The 18,750-nt window shown below is 43.8% G+C and overlaps 1 protein-coding gene across 5 annotated transcripts in view; it reads right to left on the bottom strand.

Annotated features, from left to right (window-relative positions):
* Positions 1–18,750, bottom strand: part of CCNF (cyclin F) — a 145,680-nt gene that overhangs the window by 35,755 nt on the left and 91,175 nt on the right. For all 5 annotated transcript variants that reach the window (XM_085883861.1, XM_085883856.1, XM_085883860.1 and 2 more), the window contains 3 exons: positions 9,226–9,406; positions 9,038–9,122; positions 8,777–8,876 (listed from right to left, as the gene is read on the bottom strand). In XM_085883861.1, coding sequence (XP_085739987.1) covers positions 8,777–8,876; positions 9,038–9,122; positions 9,226–9,406 — 366 coding nt within the window. The remainder of the gene's footprint in view (positions 1–8,776; positions 8,877–9,037; positions 9,123–9,225; positions 9,407–18,750) is intronic.

The following is an 18,750-nucleotide window of genomic DNA, read 5'->3' as shown; positions in this document are numbered from 1 at the left end:
TTTTCCCACTTACAAAGCACGTAGAGGTCTGTAATTTTTATCAAAGGTACACTTCAAATGTGAAAGACGGAATCCAAAACAAAAATCCTGAAAATCACATTGTATGATTTTTAAATAATTAATTTGCATTTTATTGCATGAAATAAGTATTTGATCACCTACCAACCAATCAGAATTCCGGCTCACACACCTGTTAGTTTTGTCTTGAAGAAGCCCTCCCATTCTCCACTCATTACCTGTATTAACTGCACCTGTTTGAACTCGTTATCTGCATAAAAGACAGCTGTCCACACTCAATCAATCAGACTCCAACCTCTCCACAATGGGCAAGACCAGAGAGCTGTCTAAGGACATCAGGGACAAAATTGTAGACTTGCACAAGGCCGGTATGGGCTACAGGATAATAGGCAAGCAGCTTGGTTAGAAGGCAACAACTGTTGGCACAATTATTAGAATATGGAAGAAGTTCAAGATAACAGTCAATCTCTCTCGGTCTGGAGCTCCATGCAAGACCTCACCTCGTGGAGCCTCAATGATCATGAGAAAGGTGAGGGATCAGACCAGAACTACATGGCAGGACCTGGTCAATGACCTGAAGAGAGCTGGGACCACAGCATCAAAGAAAACCAGAAGTAACACACTTCGCCGTCATGGATTAAAATCCTGCAGCGCACGCAAGGTCCCTCTGCTCAAGCCAGAGCATGTCCAAGCCCGTCTGAAGTTTGCCAATGACCATCTGGATGATCCAGAGGAGGAATGGGAGGAGGTCATGTGGTCTGACGAGACCAAAATAGAGCTTTTTGGTTTAAACTCCACTCGACGTGTTTGGAGGAAGAAGAAGGATGAGTACAACCCCAAGAACCCATCCCAACCGTGAAGCATTGAGGTGGAAACATCATTCTTTGGGGATGCTTTTCTGCAAAGGGGACAGGACGACTGCGCCGTATTGAGGGGAGGATGGATGGGGCCATGTATCGCGAGATCTTGGCCAACAACCTCCTTCCCTCAACAAGAGCATTGAAGATGGGGCGTGGCTGGGTCTTCCAGCATGACAACGACCCGAAACACACAGCCAGGGCAACTAAGGAGTGGCTCCGTAAGAAGCATCTTAAGGTCCTTGAGTGGCCGAGCCAGTCTCCAGACCTGAACCCAATAGAAAATCTTTGGAGGGAGCTGAAAGTCTGTGTTGCCCAGCGACAGCCCCGAAACCTGAAGGATCTGGAGAAGATCTGTATGGAGGAGTGGGCCAAAATCCCTGCTGCAGTCTGTGCAAACCTGGTTAAGAACAACAGGAAACGTCTGATCTCTGTAATTGCGAAAAAAGGTTTCTGTACCAAAAATGAAGTTCTGTTTTTCTGATGTATCAAATACTTATTTCATGCAATAAAATGCAAATTAATTATTTTAAAATCGTACAATGCGATTTTCAAGCCTGGTGTTGGCGCAGTGGTTAGGGCAGCGGCTTGGGATCCAAAAGGTCCTGAGTTCAAGCCCCGTTGGGCCACTGAATTAATACACCAGGGGGTTGACTCAGCCTGTCATCCTTCCGAGGTCGGCGAAATGAGTACCAGTATACTGGGCCGGTGTATACCCTGGTTAAAATAGGTGTACCATATCCCATACCAGGGTTGCGTCAGGAAGGGCATCCGGCGTAAAACATGTGCCAAATCACTATGCGGATCATACGGATGATCCGCTGTGGCGACCCCTAACGGGACCAGCCAAAAGAAGAAGAAGAAGACAATGCGATTTTCAGGATTTTTGTTTTAGATTCCGTCTTTCACAGTTGAAGTGTACCTATGATAAAAATTACACACCTCTACGTGCTTTGTAAGTGGGAAAACCTGCAAAATCGGCAGTGTATCAAATACTTGTTCTCCCCACATTATGTATGTATATGTATATATATATATATATATATATATATATATATGTATATGTATATGTATATATATATGTATATGTATATGTATATGTATATGTATATGTATATGTATATGTATATGTATATGTATATGTATATGTACATGTACATGTATATGTATATGTATATGTATATGTATATGTATATGTATATGTATATGTATATGTATATATATATGTATATATATATATATATATATATATATATATATATATATATATATATATATATATATATATATATATATATATATATATATATATTGTTGCGAATTCGCGCCGGCCGGCGTGCGAACGGCTGCGTCACTCAAATCGCGACCGCGTCGCCCACCGGACGGACAATTCAGTCATGACCCTCCAGGAACTATCGCCCGGAGCCAGTTACGGGTGGGCCTTTCGACCTCACCACAATCGTGCCAATCGGCCACCCGCGTAGGATAGGGTTGTTCGCCAAACTCAACCTACCTAAGTACCCACGCGGATGGTAAACCGGGCGATCGTACATCGCCGCCGGTCGACTCCGGACACGAACCGCTTAAGCGGTCCGTTCCGTGCTACAGTGACAACCGAGCGGTGTTATCGTCGGCCTCGACGGTTCCGATTAATTACCGGGCGTATTAAGCCCACTACGAACCCTTTACGTGAAGCAGGATGGAGGGTCAATAAAGAAAAGACGAAGCGAAACGGGAAAACAGTTCACACGAAGCACATTTATTACGTGACACACGGAAAGCACACATGTACAGCCAAACATTCAAAATGCACATATAGCAATCAAAACAAAAGCAATGATGACGCGGATTTACTACCGACTACGCGCACACACGGCAACACTTATAAAGTTCTACTTTACAGATGGTGCCAACACACATTCCCTCTATACAACTACACATGTACTTAGAGATATCTCACCTATGGGCCCTGAATGGTGGTTTGCGAATTTCCACAGCCGTAACAATATATATATATATATATATATATATATATATATATATATATATATATATATATATATATATATATATATATTGTTGCGAATTTGCGCCCGCCGGCGTGCGATCGGCCACGTGACTCGAATCGCGGCACGTCGCCCACCGGACGGACAATTCTGTCGTGACCCTCTCGGACTAACGCCGGGAGCTAGTCACGGGTGGGCCTTTCAGCCTCACCACGATCGTGCCAATCGGCCACCCGCGTGGGATAGGGTTGTTCGCAAAACTCGACCTACCTAAGTACCCACGCGGATGGTAAACCGGGCGATCGCACCTCGCCGCAGGTCGACTCCGGACACGGGCCGCTTAAGCGGTCCGTTCCGTGCTATCGGGATAACCGAGCGGTGTTATTGTCGGCCTCGACGGTTCCGATTAATTATCGGGCGTATTAAGCCCACAATGAACCCGTTACGTGAAGCAAGATGGAGATTCAAACGAAGGAAAGGACACAGCGAAAAGGGGAACAATCCGACAAGCACATTAAATACGGAAGCACGGAAGGCACTTATATTACAGTCACAGGGATACAATAAAAGCAATACACGTATTTACAATCACCGTAAAGAAACACAAGCAAGGAACGATGCAGAGCTGCAACCGAATATGATTTACTACACAGAACACTTATACAATTTTACTTCACCAGACTGGCGCCACACACACACATTTACACAGAACCCAAAAGAAATGGAAGTCGCAACTTCCCTGAGCGTGTCGAGTCCCTCTCCGACGTCCGTCGACGTGGTCCCGCCTGGCTTAAGAGATATCTCACCTATGGGACCTGAATGGTGGTTTGCGAATTTCCACAGCCGTAACAATATATATATATATATATATATATATATATATATATATATATATATATATATATATATATATATATATATATATATATATATATACATACATATACATACATATATCTATATATATATATATATATATATATATATATATATATATATATATATATATATATATATATATATATATATATATATATATATATATATATATCCCAGTCATTCGTGTCAAACCATTTATCCAACGTTTGTAGATGATATCAGTTTTGGTCAGTGGGAGAAATAGAATCATATTTATCAGGATAGCTTAGAAATGTACATGCACATTCAACTTTGAGCTGTCTCGACTTGATTGAAATCTGGACAAGACCAAAACTGTCACCTGCATGATGTTTCACATGCAGGGCAAGGCATCAATGTGTATGCTGCCCATCAGCCGGATGTCCAGCGCTCTTGCACCTGAGTATGTCGGGTGTGCCAAGTTTGGCACACCCAGTGTACTCAACCTTGGCAGACCCGGTGTACTCAACTTTAGCACACGAACTGCCTTGCTGATTTTAATCTACTAGCTGAGCACACGACCTATGGCCACTTGGTTAACAGCGCTCACTGGCAATATCAATTGAAAATACAAGATTTACTTTGCACACTACAAAAGGGAGCACGCTATTTGTCCATTTACATATTATTTAAGCATCACCATACATGCCTTCATCCATCCACCGACATAGTTTCCTACTTGTCTAATTTCCAACATCCATCTTTTTAAGGATGTAGAACATACATTTTGTGTCATGTTTTCTGAAATCAGTGAAGGTGAATATTAACGGCTTCATTTCATTGTTTGTCGCTATGTTCTACATGTTATGCATGTTCATGCATGAACCCCCATATCCTATTCTGGGTGAAAAGTATTTTGCCAGACCATTTTCAGCAGGTGAGGGTGAACACTAGTTTTCAAAGTTATCATTCTTGAATTCTGGTGCTCCACAAGGCTGTGTATAATCACCACTACTGTTTAGTCTCTAAGTCTACACAAATGGATGTATGGCCCTCGAAGTAGTGGGTTGCTTTATTAAATATGTGGACGATAGCACCATTGTTGGCTGTCTTTCTGATCAATTGTCCTTTGTACTGTTGAAGTTCTGCAAAACTGTTTGCCTCTAAGGCAATGGTACCCAACATACAGTGATCCCCAGGTAGTTATTTCATTAGTTTTTGTGTAGTTAGACCTCCCCTCATGTCTAGTGAGTTAATGGGATGAAGTACGTAGCATGGGTCTCGTCGTTCGGTCTAGTAACTATGTATAATTCATATAGATTCCTCCTCCAACCCTTTCCTTTGAGCCATAGTACAAAACAAGCATGCAAGCACACACGTCATTCAATATGCGATTGAGAATAAGCACACCACAATGCCTCCCGTGGCTCGGATCCACCACACAACCCGTGTACGGGCATCACGTGCCATTGTTTCGATCAAATCTGCATGCCAATCCCCTACCGGCACCTCACCATACTTCAAACTTCGTACACCAAACCTCAGCACTTCGACTACAAACGCCTCCCGCACCCCCGCGTACCTCTGCATCGCTACAATTCACAACTCTATTTTGAAGAGTACCGCACAACTCAGATTGTCCTTGGCACCACGTGAGACTTGACCAAGCAACAAATGGTAATAGCTCGACTGCATCTCACCAGGGACATCCCAGGTGAGCACGTGGAATTGATACAACCCTCATCCAGTCACTAGACGATGGCAAGACAGGGGCAACAAGGAGGGGGTCACAAGAAGGGCGATCCGGGAGTTTGGTAGGGGCCCAGGTGTGAATTTTGGCTCATGAAGGGACCCGTGGGAGGCAGGGAAAGTCCGTTGCTATTCGACATTCAGACTGCACTTGGAGCACGTTCAGGGCCGGGGTGCCGGCTCAGGGAGCATGCACTATGTTGAGTCAGGAGCTCCGACCCATGCCGAAGCGGGTAGGGAAATGAGACGGTTTCCCAGACGGCAGGGCATGGCTAGGGCCGCTGTGGCCCAATAGAGAAGCAGGATTCGGTTCACAGCGCGTTGCTTTCTGGTCATCACCACAACCTTCACCCGAGGCTTATAAAAGGGAAAGCGCGGAGCCGTTAGCTCTCCTCTTCTTCACTCTCTGCTCGGCTCCTCGCTGGCTCTTCGTTCTCCTCTTTGCTTCGTTCCCTGTCTCATTCAATTGGTGTGCGATTGCCAGGACGTTCTTCTTCTTGAGAGCCTGATCGGGGACAACTGCTGACACTATCTGCCGTGCTGTCAATATTCTGCCACCCTCACGCAGCCAGACGGACCAGTGCGGAACGCACGTTGCCACGAGCAGCGGCAAAGTAATTAAGCAGGAGATAACGCGCCACATCTCGAGGTGGGAACGCTCAGGCGGAGCGTCCCACAGAGGTACACGCTACACAAACAGACCTTTACATGGCTAGGTGCTAGGTTAGGGATCATTCTCCTTACACATGTATTCTCCTCTCTCTCCACCCGTCGATTCCATCTTCTTTGGATGCACAAAGAGCATCATTACTGACTCGCAATCACATTTTCCTCTGGCACGACACCACACCCCCCACACTGCACTACACCGCACCTCCCACTCCCACACCTTAGACACCACCAGTATTCCTCCCACCTACCTCTCCCTAAGCATTCTGAGTTGCGTTAGTCAGCCGAGCGCACCAGGTATTGAGAGGTCATTTATATTCACCTGCTCTCTTTCTCTCTGAGTTATATCCAATCTTCCTCAGGTTTGTGTGTGTGTGTATATATATGTGATATGGTGCTTGTCCAAGTTTAAATTAAGATTGTAAAAGATATAACGGGATAAATCTGCTCAGTCTTCTTTTGTAAGTTGCCTTTGGCCATACCCCACAAATTCCTTGCTATCCTCTGCTGCACATAAAAATAAACCTAATCCCCTGAGCCACATACTTTTCCTCCCTTGATTGTAAATAAATGATTTGTAATGAAATGTTCCCAGCTCGTTTTTGTGTTTTCTATCATTGGTCCAGCAAGGTTCACACCCTCGTTTAGCCAGGACGTTATCCCCCAACGATCTGTTTCCTCACCGGTACGTGCTTGGCAGTTCCGCTCGGCTGCATCTGGTAAAGTGATCCGGTTTGAGCAAGTGCGTACCGAGGGCGTGTCCCCCGGGAATTATACGTGACCTTGAGGTAAACGGTATTAGACGGAAGACCCTAAGTGATGTGGTCAAGTTGTTGGCGTTCACGGTCAATTAAACATTAATAATAATAATAATAACAAAAGCGATCTCTTAAAATGCTTCATCTTCCTCTTTCACACGTGTGGTACTCTTTACTGTATCAGAATGCACTACTCTTCTGCTATTTAAACAGACTGCTCTCAATTCGACCTTTCCTTCATTCCTTGCCTAAAAAATCCAACTGTTACAGCGTTTCTTCTCTCCATTCTCTGAATTTGCCTTTATTGCATCCTGAAGAAATCTGTTTCATCGCATAACTGACCGAAAACTTTTAAAAACCTCAGTTTGCTATGAATGTTCGCTTTCCATCAACGATTCTTTTTTTCCAACTTCAGTGCCAACTCACTTCTCTCACCCCTCACTCTGAAAGCAACCATCCCACTCTTCTCCCTCCAAGCCTCCCTCTCAGCTCTCTCAAAAACTCCCCCCCTCACCTTACTCCCACCAATCATCCCCCTCACTCATCCTTCCCAAAGTTTCCCCCCCTCCCATCGACAAAGCTGCCTCCTTCCACTGCCCTCTTACCTCCATGTCTTCACTCCACCTCCTCAAATCCTCAACTGCCTTCTTCACCCTCTCTTGTCCCCCCTCTCCCTATTATTACAATACCCTTCAGCACACATAAAGGTCAAGGTCAAAGGTCAACGTCACTTTGATGTCAATTATGGAGGTCGACGAAACCCTTATTTTTTGAGTAATTTTAATCGAATCATCTCCAAACTTTATGGGAATGTCGTATATGGTCTGGCGCTCAGCTGATTAGTTTTTGGTGGTGATTGTCCTTGACGTTCATGGTTAGCGCCTAAGGTCGAAATATTTTGACCCCAAGGTCAAATTTTCAAGTTTTAGGAATCATATCGTGTAGTACCTCAAATTGAACACCTCGATGAGTGCTTTTTTGATATGTCAAGCTTGAGACATTATGACGTCATTTGGTGATATGAGGCAAACGCATATTTTTCATTTTCATGGTTACTCTGTGGAACGATTCTCATCGGAATCTCTTGTAGGCAGATATTCCTCAAGTAGTCGCTCCTGGTGGATAGCAGCTCTGTTCACCTCAGTGTGACCTTAAAGAAGTCACACGTGGTCACCTTTTGGCAAGATACGGGTCATCCTGCGGGTGACATTGGTTTTTTGTTTGTTTGTGAACAGTATTACGGAAAAACTCCTGGACGGATTTCGACGAAACTTTGGGGGGGGGGGGGTTAGGTCTGGTCCAAGGATCATGCCATTAGATTTTGGACTTGGTCCAAAGTCCAATATGGCCGCTATGGCGGCCATTTTGAAAAAATATTTGAATTTTTTTTTTTTTGCATTTCTACATGTTTTAAGTGATTTCCAACCCCCAAAAAAATTTAGAGAAAAAAAAAATTTGTACCTTTTTTTTCAAAAAAATTTCGATTTTTTTTGGCATTTCTACATGCGCGTCGATCTCGTTTTGTTCATTCAATGGTGGTTCAGTAGAGTCTGATCCGTTTTGACCTACAATGAATAGAATATCAGGTTCACTTAAGTGAGTGACCCAGCAGTATTGGCGGCAGAGGTTTTGCACTCTGCCGAGTGCTCCCCCTCTAGTTTCTTGATGTTTTATGGGTTTTTTCATGACGTTTCAACTTTGTCACCAAAGAGGAATTTCCCTGGATACAGGACAAGATTATTATTATTATTATTATTATTATTATTATTATTATTATTATTATTGTCATGATCACACTTCAAGTTTGTAAGAAGCTAAAATTTAAAAGATAATAACAATTTAAAAAACCTGAGTCTATCTGCTTCAGGTTCATTGGACCAACCTCCTCTTCGCTGATGTTGGAATGCCGGCTGTCACTGAAGCGCTGCCGAATGGCTGTCAGACACACGTCCCGATGGTCTCTTGGGGCTTCATCCTGAAAGCTATTGCAAAACATGCCACATGGCGAGGAAGTGACTTTGCAACTGCTTGATACAATGGTTAACAAAGTATTGAATAATAATAATAATAATAATAATAATAATAATAATAATAATAACCAGAAGTTAACTTTTAATCATTATGATTGCCTAAGAAAACAAACCATCTCCTGTATAAAAGCAGAGAGGAAGAGGCAAGCTCCAATTGTGTCCAACCAGTGAAGTCAGCAAGAACCGAAGGCCAAGGCTCTGTAAAGATGCAATCTTCATCAGGTTAATAATGCAAACAAAGGATCCAACTCAAACTTGCATATCCCTGAGTGCATTCCTCATTTTAACCAAAAGCACTCACCGTGCCGGTGCAGGGTACGAGAAAGCAAACAAGCCGACGCAGCGAGACGTGCGGGAGGCATAGCAGCAAGAGGAGCAAAAAGCAGGGAGAGTTCGGAGATATACGAGAGCAGTGCTTCTGTGTGCTCTCCACAGGGTGCGAGAGACAGGAGAATTGAAGTGTAGTCTGGAACAGTCGGCATCTGCAGGATACAAAGGACCACAAAGGGTAATAAAATAACTAGAGTTTCGTAAATTGTTATCCCACCATTCTTAAACACTTGTTCCTGCAATACACACCTTTGAACAACAATTACAACCTGTATCTGTTGGCTTATGCTGCTTTACCATACAATTGGCACTGCTCCGAGGTTCCAGGTACTCACGTCGATGATGGGCATGCAACACAAAAATAAACTCTATGATGGAAAAGCTTCCCCCCCAACCTACAACACTTGTGCTGTTGAATATTAAGTGGTTATAGACGATGGTGATGTATAAAAGACCTCCGTATGGTATTTCATTAATGGAGCCCTATTTCTAACACATTCCTGACCAGACACACAACCACATTAAAGCTTTCAGCATGTTATCGCACATCCCATTATTGTTGACTGAAGCCAAATGTAATCTGTCCAAAGAAAAAAAGGTGAATTTGGGTCAATGAACAAGTCACCGAGTAGTGCAATACAACAGTATTCTGGTTCAGGGATTTTTGCATGTGTGGTTGAATGTGCAGCTGCCGTTTCCACCTTAAAGCTGTTTTCCGAACCAGAATAGTTGCGTTTTTCTGTCATGTTTTCATACCCGTGTTATTGTTTGTCTTTTCGTCCATTTATCCATGTTAAATCATTCCTTGTTGTGTCGAATTTGTTTTCGTATTGTTCAACGCCGAATCCTCAGATAGCCGCCGTGAAAAATAATGTATTTTGCGGCGTTTCTCAATCAGCGTATTCCTTTCCAAATAGCACACATTCTACCTCCTCAATGTTATCCTATTTTCCCTCCTCGCTCAAAAACAAATCATATACAGTCATGCACCACTTAACGACGGGGTTACGTTCTGAGAAACGCGCCGTTAAGCGACGTTGTCATTGTGCGAACATCATTTTTTTTTTTTCATTTTCGAACATCGTACTTACACAAACCTAGACACCTAAGCTAAATGGTGTAGCCTATTGCTCCTCGGATACAAACCTGTACAGCATGTTACTGTACTGAATACTGTCGGCAATTGTAACACACATCCAAGAGACAGAAGACACGTCAGATTTACCTTTGTGCAGTTCATGACGGCCATCAGTGTTGTTAGCAGCAGCTTACAACCTCCTCTCGCATCGATTATAGAAAGGTGAATAAATACCGTTTGGATTTTATAAATCCGTAATCATTGCATCGGTTATAATTTATAAATGAAGAAACGAGCACCTGTCAATTGTGATATATTTTCGGAACAGTGCGATTGTTTTAACAACATAAAAAGCTTCACTAAAAATAAATATGTGTTTTAATTGACGAACAACGATATATTCGTGGAATTCTTCAATTCAAAGGTAATTTACTTGCAAGAAGGTAAACGTGGAAACATTGGTTCAGTTTGAAAGCCGATTTCCTTGAATGCCGATTTAGCACGACCCTGTTTTTTTAGCGATGACATTTTATGGACCTCAACGATCGCATTATAACAGGGCCACACTGTCGTTGTTTATTATGATTTTGGGGTATTATGTTCTGTAGAGTGTACATAATTGTATGTGCTATTTTTATAAGAGGCAACATCACTCTGCGATAGGAATTTTTCAGCCACATTTTTTTTTTTCATTTTTTTTTTCAGAGCTGGCAGACCTGTCGTATATGCAATCCGTCGTTTCCTGGAATGTCGTTAAGCGGCGCAGGACTATATATATATATATATATGTATATATATATATATATATATATATATATATATATATATATATATATATATATATATATATTATATAGTCATGCGCCACTTAACGACGGGGTTACGTTCTGAGAAACGCGTCGTTAAGCGACGTCGTCGTTGTGCGAACATTATTTTTTTTTTCGTTTTCGAACATCGTACTAACACAAACCTAGACACCTAGACTATATGGTGTAGCCTATTGCTCCTTGGATACAAACCTGTACAGCACGTTACTGTACTGAATAATGTCGGCAATTGTAACACATCCAAGAGAGACGGAAGACACGTTAGTTTTACCTTTGTGCTGTTGATGACGGTCATCGGTGTTGTTAGCAGCAGCTTACAATCTCCTCTCGCATTGATTATAGAAAGGTGAATAAATAGCGTTTGGATTTTATAAATACGGAATCATTGCATCGATGTTATAATTTAAAAATGAAGAAACGAGCACCTGTCAATTGTGATATATATATATTTTGGGAACAGTGCGATTGTTTTAACAACATAAAAAGCTTCACTAAAAATAAATGTGTTTTAATTTCGACTAACAACAACGATTTATTCGCGGAATTCTTCAATTCAAAGGTAATTTACTTGCTCGAAGGTAAACGTGCAAACATTTGTTCAGTTTGAAAGCCGATTTCCTTGAATCCCGATTTAGCACGACCCTGATTTTTTCGCGATGACATTTTATGGACCTCAACGATCGCATTATAACAGGGCCACACTGTCGTTTATCATTGAAGTATTATGTACTGTACAGTGTACATAATTGTACGTGCTATTTTTATACGACTGGCAGCGCTACGTCGGCTACATCACTCGGCGATAGGAATTTTTCAGCTACTTTTTTTTTTTCAGAGCTGGCAGATCCGTCGTATATGCGATCCGTCGTTGCCCGGAACGTCGTTAAGCGGCGCATGACTGTATATATTGTTACGGATTTTAGAATCCGGTCTGATGAATGCATCCACACATCCAGGTCCTCAGACAGTTATTTCCTTAAATGCATGTTCAGATTAGCCCCATCCCCATGTCTAATGGGATCTTCAATGTGATGCGTTGAGAAGGGTAAAGGATAGATCCCCTCTCTTATGGGAAGCTTTTTTCTTTACGACAGACACGTTTACACACATTTCTTTCACGAGCTCTGAAGGCCACCCTCACTTTTCCTCAGCAATATGCTTTCGCGAACTCCGACGCCCGCCTCTTTTGAGAGCGCATGGGTCGTCATGGTACCGTGCCCCAGTGGGGCGGGGGTGAGCTTGGGTCGGACGACACCCCGCAGAGATGGCCCGGGGATATAAAAACGATCAAGAGAAAGCGTGAGGTACGTTCTGTGAGGAGAGACGTTCTGAGATATAAAAAAAGGTGAAAGAGGGACATTCTGAGAGGAGAGAGACGTTCTGAAGAGAAAGAGAGACGTTCTGAAGAGAAAGAGAGACGTTCTGAAGAGAAAGAGAGACGTTCTGAAGAGAAAGAGAGACGTTCTGAAGAGAAAGAGAGACGTTCTGAAGAGAAAGAGAGACGTTCTGAAGAGAAAGAGAGACGTTCTGAAGAGAAAGAGAGACGTTCTGAAGAGAAAGAGAGACGTTCTGAAGAGAAAGAGAGACGTTCTGAAGAGAAAGAGAGACGTTCTGAAGAGAAAGAGAGACGTTCTGAAGAGAAAGAGAGACGTTCTGAAGAGAAAGAGAGACGTTCTGAAGAGAAAGAGAGACGTTCTGAAGAGAAAGAGAGACGTTCTGAAGAGAAAGAGAGACGTTCTGAAGAGAAAGAGAGACGTTCTGAAGAGAAAGAGAGACGTTCTGAAGAGAAAGAGAGACGTTCTGAAGAGAAAGAGAGACGTTCTGAGGAGAAAAAGTGAGGAGAGGAAAAGCGAAAGGAGAGAGGAAAAGGCAAAGGGCGAGAGAAGCGACGAAGGAGCGGGTGTCTGACCAGTGCCGAAGAGACAATTCGCCCTTCCAGTGCTTCGGCAAGCGAGCGTGTGGGTGTGAGCAGTGCCGCCAACAGGTGAGGCACGGGTCGATGACCAACAACACCAGGTTCTAAAGCCACGACTGACTATCTCGGTGCCCTCCAGACGTCAACTGGCGTTCAAGGCTGCTCCGCGAGAGGGTGGTGCTAGGTTCGGGATCATTCTCCTTACACATGTATTCTCCTCTCTCTCCACCCGTCGATTCCATCTTCTTTGGATGCACAAAGAGCATCATTACTGGCACGTAATCCCATTTTCCTCTGGCACGACACCACACCCCACACTGCACTACACCGCACCTCCCACTCCCACACCTTAGACACCACCAGTATTCCTCCCACCTACCTCTCCCTAAGCATTCTGGGTTGCGTTAGTCTGCCGAGCACACCAGGTATTGAGAGGTCGTTTATACTCACCTGCTCTTTCTCTCTGAGTTATATCCAATCTTCCTCAGGTCTGTGTGTGTGTGTGTGTGTGTGTGTGTGTGTGTGTGTGTGTGTGTGTGTGTATGTGATATGGTGCTTGTAAAAGTTTAAATTAAGATTGTCAAAGATATAACATGATAAGTCTGCTCTGTCTTCTTTTGTAAGTTGCCTTTTGCCGTACACCACATATTCCTTGCTATTCCCTGCTGCACATAATAAATAAACCCAATTCACTGTGCCACATACTTTTCCTCCCTTTATTGTAATTAATTGATTTGTAAAGAAATGTTCCCAGCTCGTTTTCGTGTTTTCTATTGTTGGTCCAGCATGGTTCACACCCTCGTTTAGCCGGGACGTTATCCCCCAACGATCTGTTTCCTCGCCGGTACGTGCTTGGCAGTTCCGCTCGGCTGCATCTGATCTGGTAAGGTGATCCGGTTTGAGCAAGTGCGTACCGAGGGCATGTCCCCCGGGAATTAGATCACGTGACCTTTAGGTAAACGGTATTAGACGGAAGACCATAAGTCATGTGGTCAAGTTATTGGCGTTCACGGTCGATAATTAGCGACCCGCCATGTCACAAATTTATTTGTGTGCGACGGTCTGAGATTCCGGAGAGTCTGGTGGGCTCACCCCTCGTGATCTTCGCCCCCGACTCCGGGTCCGCAACAGTACCATACCCCGATGAGATGGACACATTGAATAAGTGGTGTGGGAACTTTAGTTTTGCACACAGAGTGAGACAAAAGAGATGATTTTGGATTTTAGGAAAGGATTCTCTGTGGAGACCTGGTACCAAAGGAATGAAGTCTCCATCTCAGATCCCTGGTCACAGTCCAAGTCTCACATCCAAAGAGCAAGACTGGAAGCACCAAGGACCTTAAGACTTGGACTTTCGTCCTCCCGCACAGGTACTGGCAGCGCCACACCCCATGATCCAGTGAATCCATGACTCCCCAGGTCCTACCCAGACATCTATTGACCTCTGACTCACAGCAAGCAGACATGAATATCACTGCCAAGGTAAGTGAATCTCTCCACAACCTCAACATCCTCACCACAAACAAGCACAGACAGGACAGCAGCATCCAAGATGTCATTGAAAGCCTGGATCTTAGTTTTGACCCAGGAAACCCGTAATCCCAGCGGCTCCGACTCCTCATTCAACACCTTGAGGGCCCCCAAAAGGATATCCAAAGTCTCCGCAAAGATGACTGCATCATCTGCGAAATCAAGGTCAGAGATCTTGACATTCCCAAACGATGCACCACAGCTTGATCTCTCCGACATCCTCCCCAGAATCCAGTCCATACAAGTGCTGAAAAGTGTGGGGGCCAGTACACACCCTTGAACTCCAGTAACAACTGGAAATAAGTCAGAGATGGGACCACCACATCTCACAGCACTCTCAGTACCAGAGTAGAGTTCAGACATCAGATCGATCAGTTTTGGTGGCATCCCACGAAGACCAAGAATCCTCCAGAGGGCATCCCGATTCACTGAATCAAACGCTTTGCAGAGATCAACATAGGCTGAAAGCAGCCCCTGCCGAAACTCTCGTCTGCGTTTGGTGAGGACCCGAAGAGCAAGGATACGGTCAATCGTTGACCTCTTTGGTATAAAGCCTGACTGCTCTGGACACTGGTGCTCAAGCAGATAGTGGTGAACCCTACCAAGAATTTTCCAAGCAAAGACCTTGCCCGGCACTGAGAGCAGCGTCACCCCTCGGAAGTTGTTGCAGTCTTGGCGATCACCCTTCCATTTCCAGAGAGGGACAACAAGGCCCCTCTTCCAGTCAGTTGGAATGATGCCTGTGTTCCAGGCAGAGCACAGAACTGCATGCAACGACACAAGTGCAGCATTTCCACCAGCATTGAGAAGTTCAGCATGGATGCCACAGATACAGGGGTTTCCTTATTTTCTGGAGTAGGAGGCTACCATTAAAAAGCAGCAGGTTACCATCCCCACGAGCGAAGCGAGTGCAGCTGTATGGCCAGGGTCCAGGGCCCGCCTTGGGCCCTGGAAGCCAGAGGATCCTAGATGGCTGGAGATGCATTCCAGCATGATTTCTGACAAGAAATAGTTCTCATATTGTCATGCTGTTGGGGTGGAAAACTCCACAACAACAGGTGGTTAGGCCTATACTGGATGTAGTTGCATTAACATACTGACTGACTGACTGGCTGGTTGACTGAAATTCAGCTATACTGTATAGTTAGTTCAAGCAGCTTTTAAATGGGGTTCATTAATTTAAGGCCATGGTTCAGGGCACACCAAGGTGTCTGGAAGACGGAGTATCGAAGCACTTTAAAAGAGAGGAATTTTAGCAACATTTGGGCCATACCTTAGTTCTTAATAGGGAGATGATACTGCACATGGTGGAGTACAGTGAGCAATCTCAAGTAAGTGTGTTACATAATAATAGTGTAGATGAACAAGCATTCATTAAGGAAACCATATTCCATTTCACTTCCAATTTTGTTAAACTTCCACCTTACATTATCCGCCAATATCGTGTTGTTATACCATCAAGAAAAGGTCGCAAGTCTATGGTACATGCATGTACCTGCGGTACCAGTATTCAGTTGGCCAGTTCACAGCTGCTCATACTTGGCCTACACTTCAGTGAATAAACGGAGATTTTCAGTGCAAATAACCACGATAATAACATGTAGAAAAGCTGCTTTAAGCTTACTAATTACTTTATAAATTGATATAAACTAATAGGCTAATTACTTTATAAATTTAAAAGGCACAATGGGTGACTGTGTATTTTGGAGCCGCATCACTTGACAAAAGCTCAAAATGGACGAGGTGAAACACGTGTTTGGTGAAACAACAACGTCGCACTCGCGAGAGTGCAAGTTTAGACCAATTACTGATGGCCAGAAGCTTACCTCCCATGTCTTTGGACTTCTTCGGAAATCCAAAGTCAAACAGGGATTTTCGTTTCGATGCCATCATTTTGGCACCGAAACTGCGAGGCCTACAAAGTTTATTTTCTTGAGGTCATTGCTGTATAGTATCAGGGTATCAGGCCAACAGTCCAAAAGGAGGCTAAAGCAGAGAACTCTCTATTGCAGGAGGCGTGTTTTAGCTGCTTGTGTTATTTTTAGGTCAGTGTTGTGCTCGACCTGGCGAGAGTACCAACAGTAAAAGTAAGCCCGCTTATATCGAAATACTCATGTTTTTTCGTCTCGGATTTCAAAACGGGGGTGTAGAGATTCCGTGGTGACAACAAAAAAAATAAACCAATGTCACCCGGAGGGTGACCCGTATCTTGCCAAAAGGTGACCACGTGTGACTTCTTTAAGGTCACACTGAGGTGAACAGAGCTGCTATCCACCAGAGCGACTCCTTGAGGAATATCTGCCTACGAGAGATTCCGATGAGAATCGTTCTACAGAGTAACCAAGAAAAATGTGTTTGCCTCATAACGTCACGAAATGACGTCATGATGTCTCAAGCTTGACATATCTAGAAAGCACTCATCGAGGTGTTCAATTTGAGGTACTACACGATATGGTTCCTAAAACTTGAAAATTTGACCTTGGGGTCAAATATGCTTGACCTTAGGCGCTAACCATGAAGGTCAAGGCCAATCGCCACCAAAAATTAATCAGCTGAGCGCCAGACCATGAACTATATTCCCATAAAGTTTGAAGACGATCCGATCAAAATTACTTTAAAAAATAAGGGTTTCGTCGACTCCCATGATTTGCGACAAAGTGACCTTGACCTTTGACCTTGACCTTCAAAATTTTGTGCGCTGAAAGGGACCTCTATAGGCCTCTGATATGCGAAGTTACAAAAATTTCCAATGATAACTGTGCTCTGCAGAATTTTTTATACGTGATTACAGACAAACAAACAAAAAAATAAAAATAAAAAATAAAAAAATACAAGCTGACTAACATATCTTGCAAAAACTTCGTTTTGGCAAGATTAAAAAAAAAAAAAAAAAAAAAAAAAAAAAATCGAAAAATTGGTGCTGAAGTAGGCGGCGACCATTGACATTTTTTCTCTGAGTAGACAGCTGCGGGTCGCCGGTAACCGGCTTCTCAGGAAACCCCTGTAGATACCCAGAGCTTTACCCCATTTCAAACGGTTCACTGTAGCCTGTGTTTCCACAAACGAAGGTGGGCCACAGTTGATTGGAGGGTCAGCAACAGTGATTGAAACACCCCGACGTCCAACCCGACAGCTGGTGGATCAACCGCTCTAAGTAACCGGCCCAGCGGGCCTTCACTTCGGACTACTCTGTCAAGAGCCTTCCACCCTCTGCTCTAACTGCAGTACACCGAGGGATGGGCTTGGATGAACGCAATGCATGAATTCCCTGGAAGCAGGACAAGAATCACTTGACCGCAGTTGATGCTCTACCCCCTCACAGATTCCTCGCACATCGGCCTCCTTGTCCATCCTTGGTGCACGTTCAGTTTTACGCCTCAGCTCCCTGAACAGCTCAGCTCTGCCATTAAGCCTGTCCCTGTGACTCTGGTCAATGGTATCCAGTGTCCCTTGAGACAAAATTCTTCTTCACCCTATGGTGAGTTCCAAGACATCTACCGGCAACATCAAGGATGGTGGTGTTGAAGACAATCCACAACTCTTCAGGATCTCCCAAAGCACCCAGACCCCCAAATCTCCACTCAGCTTGCTCGCAAACTCCTCAGCATGAAATATGTCATGAAATCGTCTATAAAACGTAATTTTAAGCAATTAAATGAAAGCATGGCAATTTCAAAACAGTTAACTATAATTGCTGTGTTCTTGGATGCAAATTGGACTCAAGAAAATATGAGAAATATCCGTGGACGAGTGGTGTCGAGTTCCTATCATTTATTGTTAATGCTAGTTGTAGATACAACAAACATATACACTTCTCCTTTTAGTGATAGATGCAAAAATCTAGTTTAATTTCTGTTGTGGCACCAGAAGTTTCACCAATGACACTGTGGGATATTTAACGTCCACTAACCAATGACTGCAGACGGAACTCCCAGTTTAACTCTCATCCGACGTACGGCACATACGATGATGACTCACCCTGCTTGTGAAACACTGAGATGACAGGTTATAACCAGATCGAGATTGAAACCCAGACAAGAGAGTTCAGAAGCGAGTGTGTGTATTTCTAGGCTATTGTTCCAGCCCAATGTAAACCAACATTAAGTTTATTTCAGGTAAAAATAAAAAGGCACGTCCACAGGTGGA

Source organism: Eptatretus burgeri, chromosome 6, assembly GCF_056783735.1.
Source record: "Eptatretus burgeri isolate ZD-2024b chromosome 6, Ebu_testis_v1, whole genome shotgun sequence".
NCBI classification, from domain to species: domain Eukaryota; kingdom Metazoa; phylum Chordata; class Myxini; order Myxiniformes; family Myxinidae; genus Eptatretus; species Eptatretus burgeri.
This window is presented reverse-complemented; position numbering and strand designations above follow the sequence as displayed.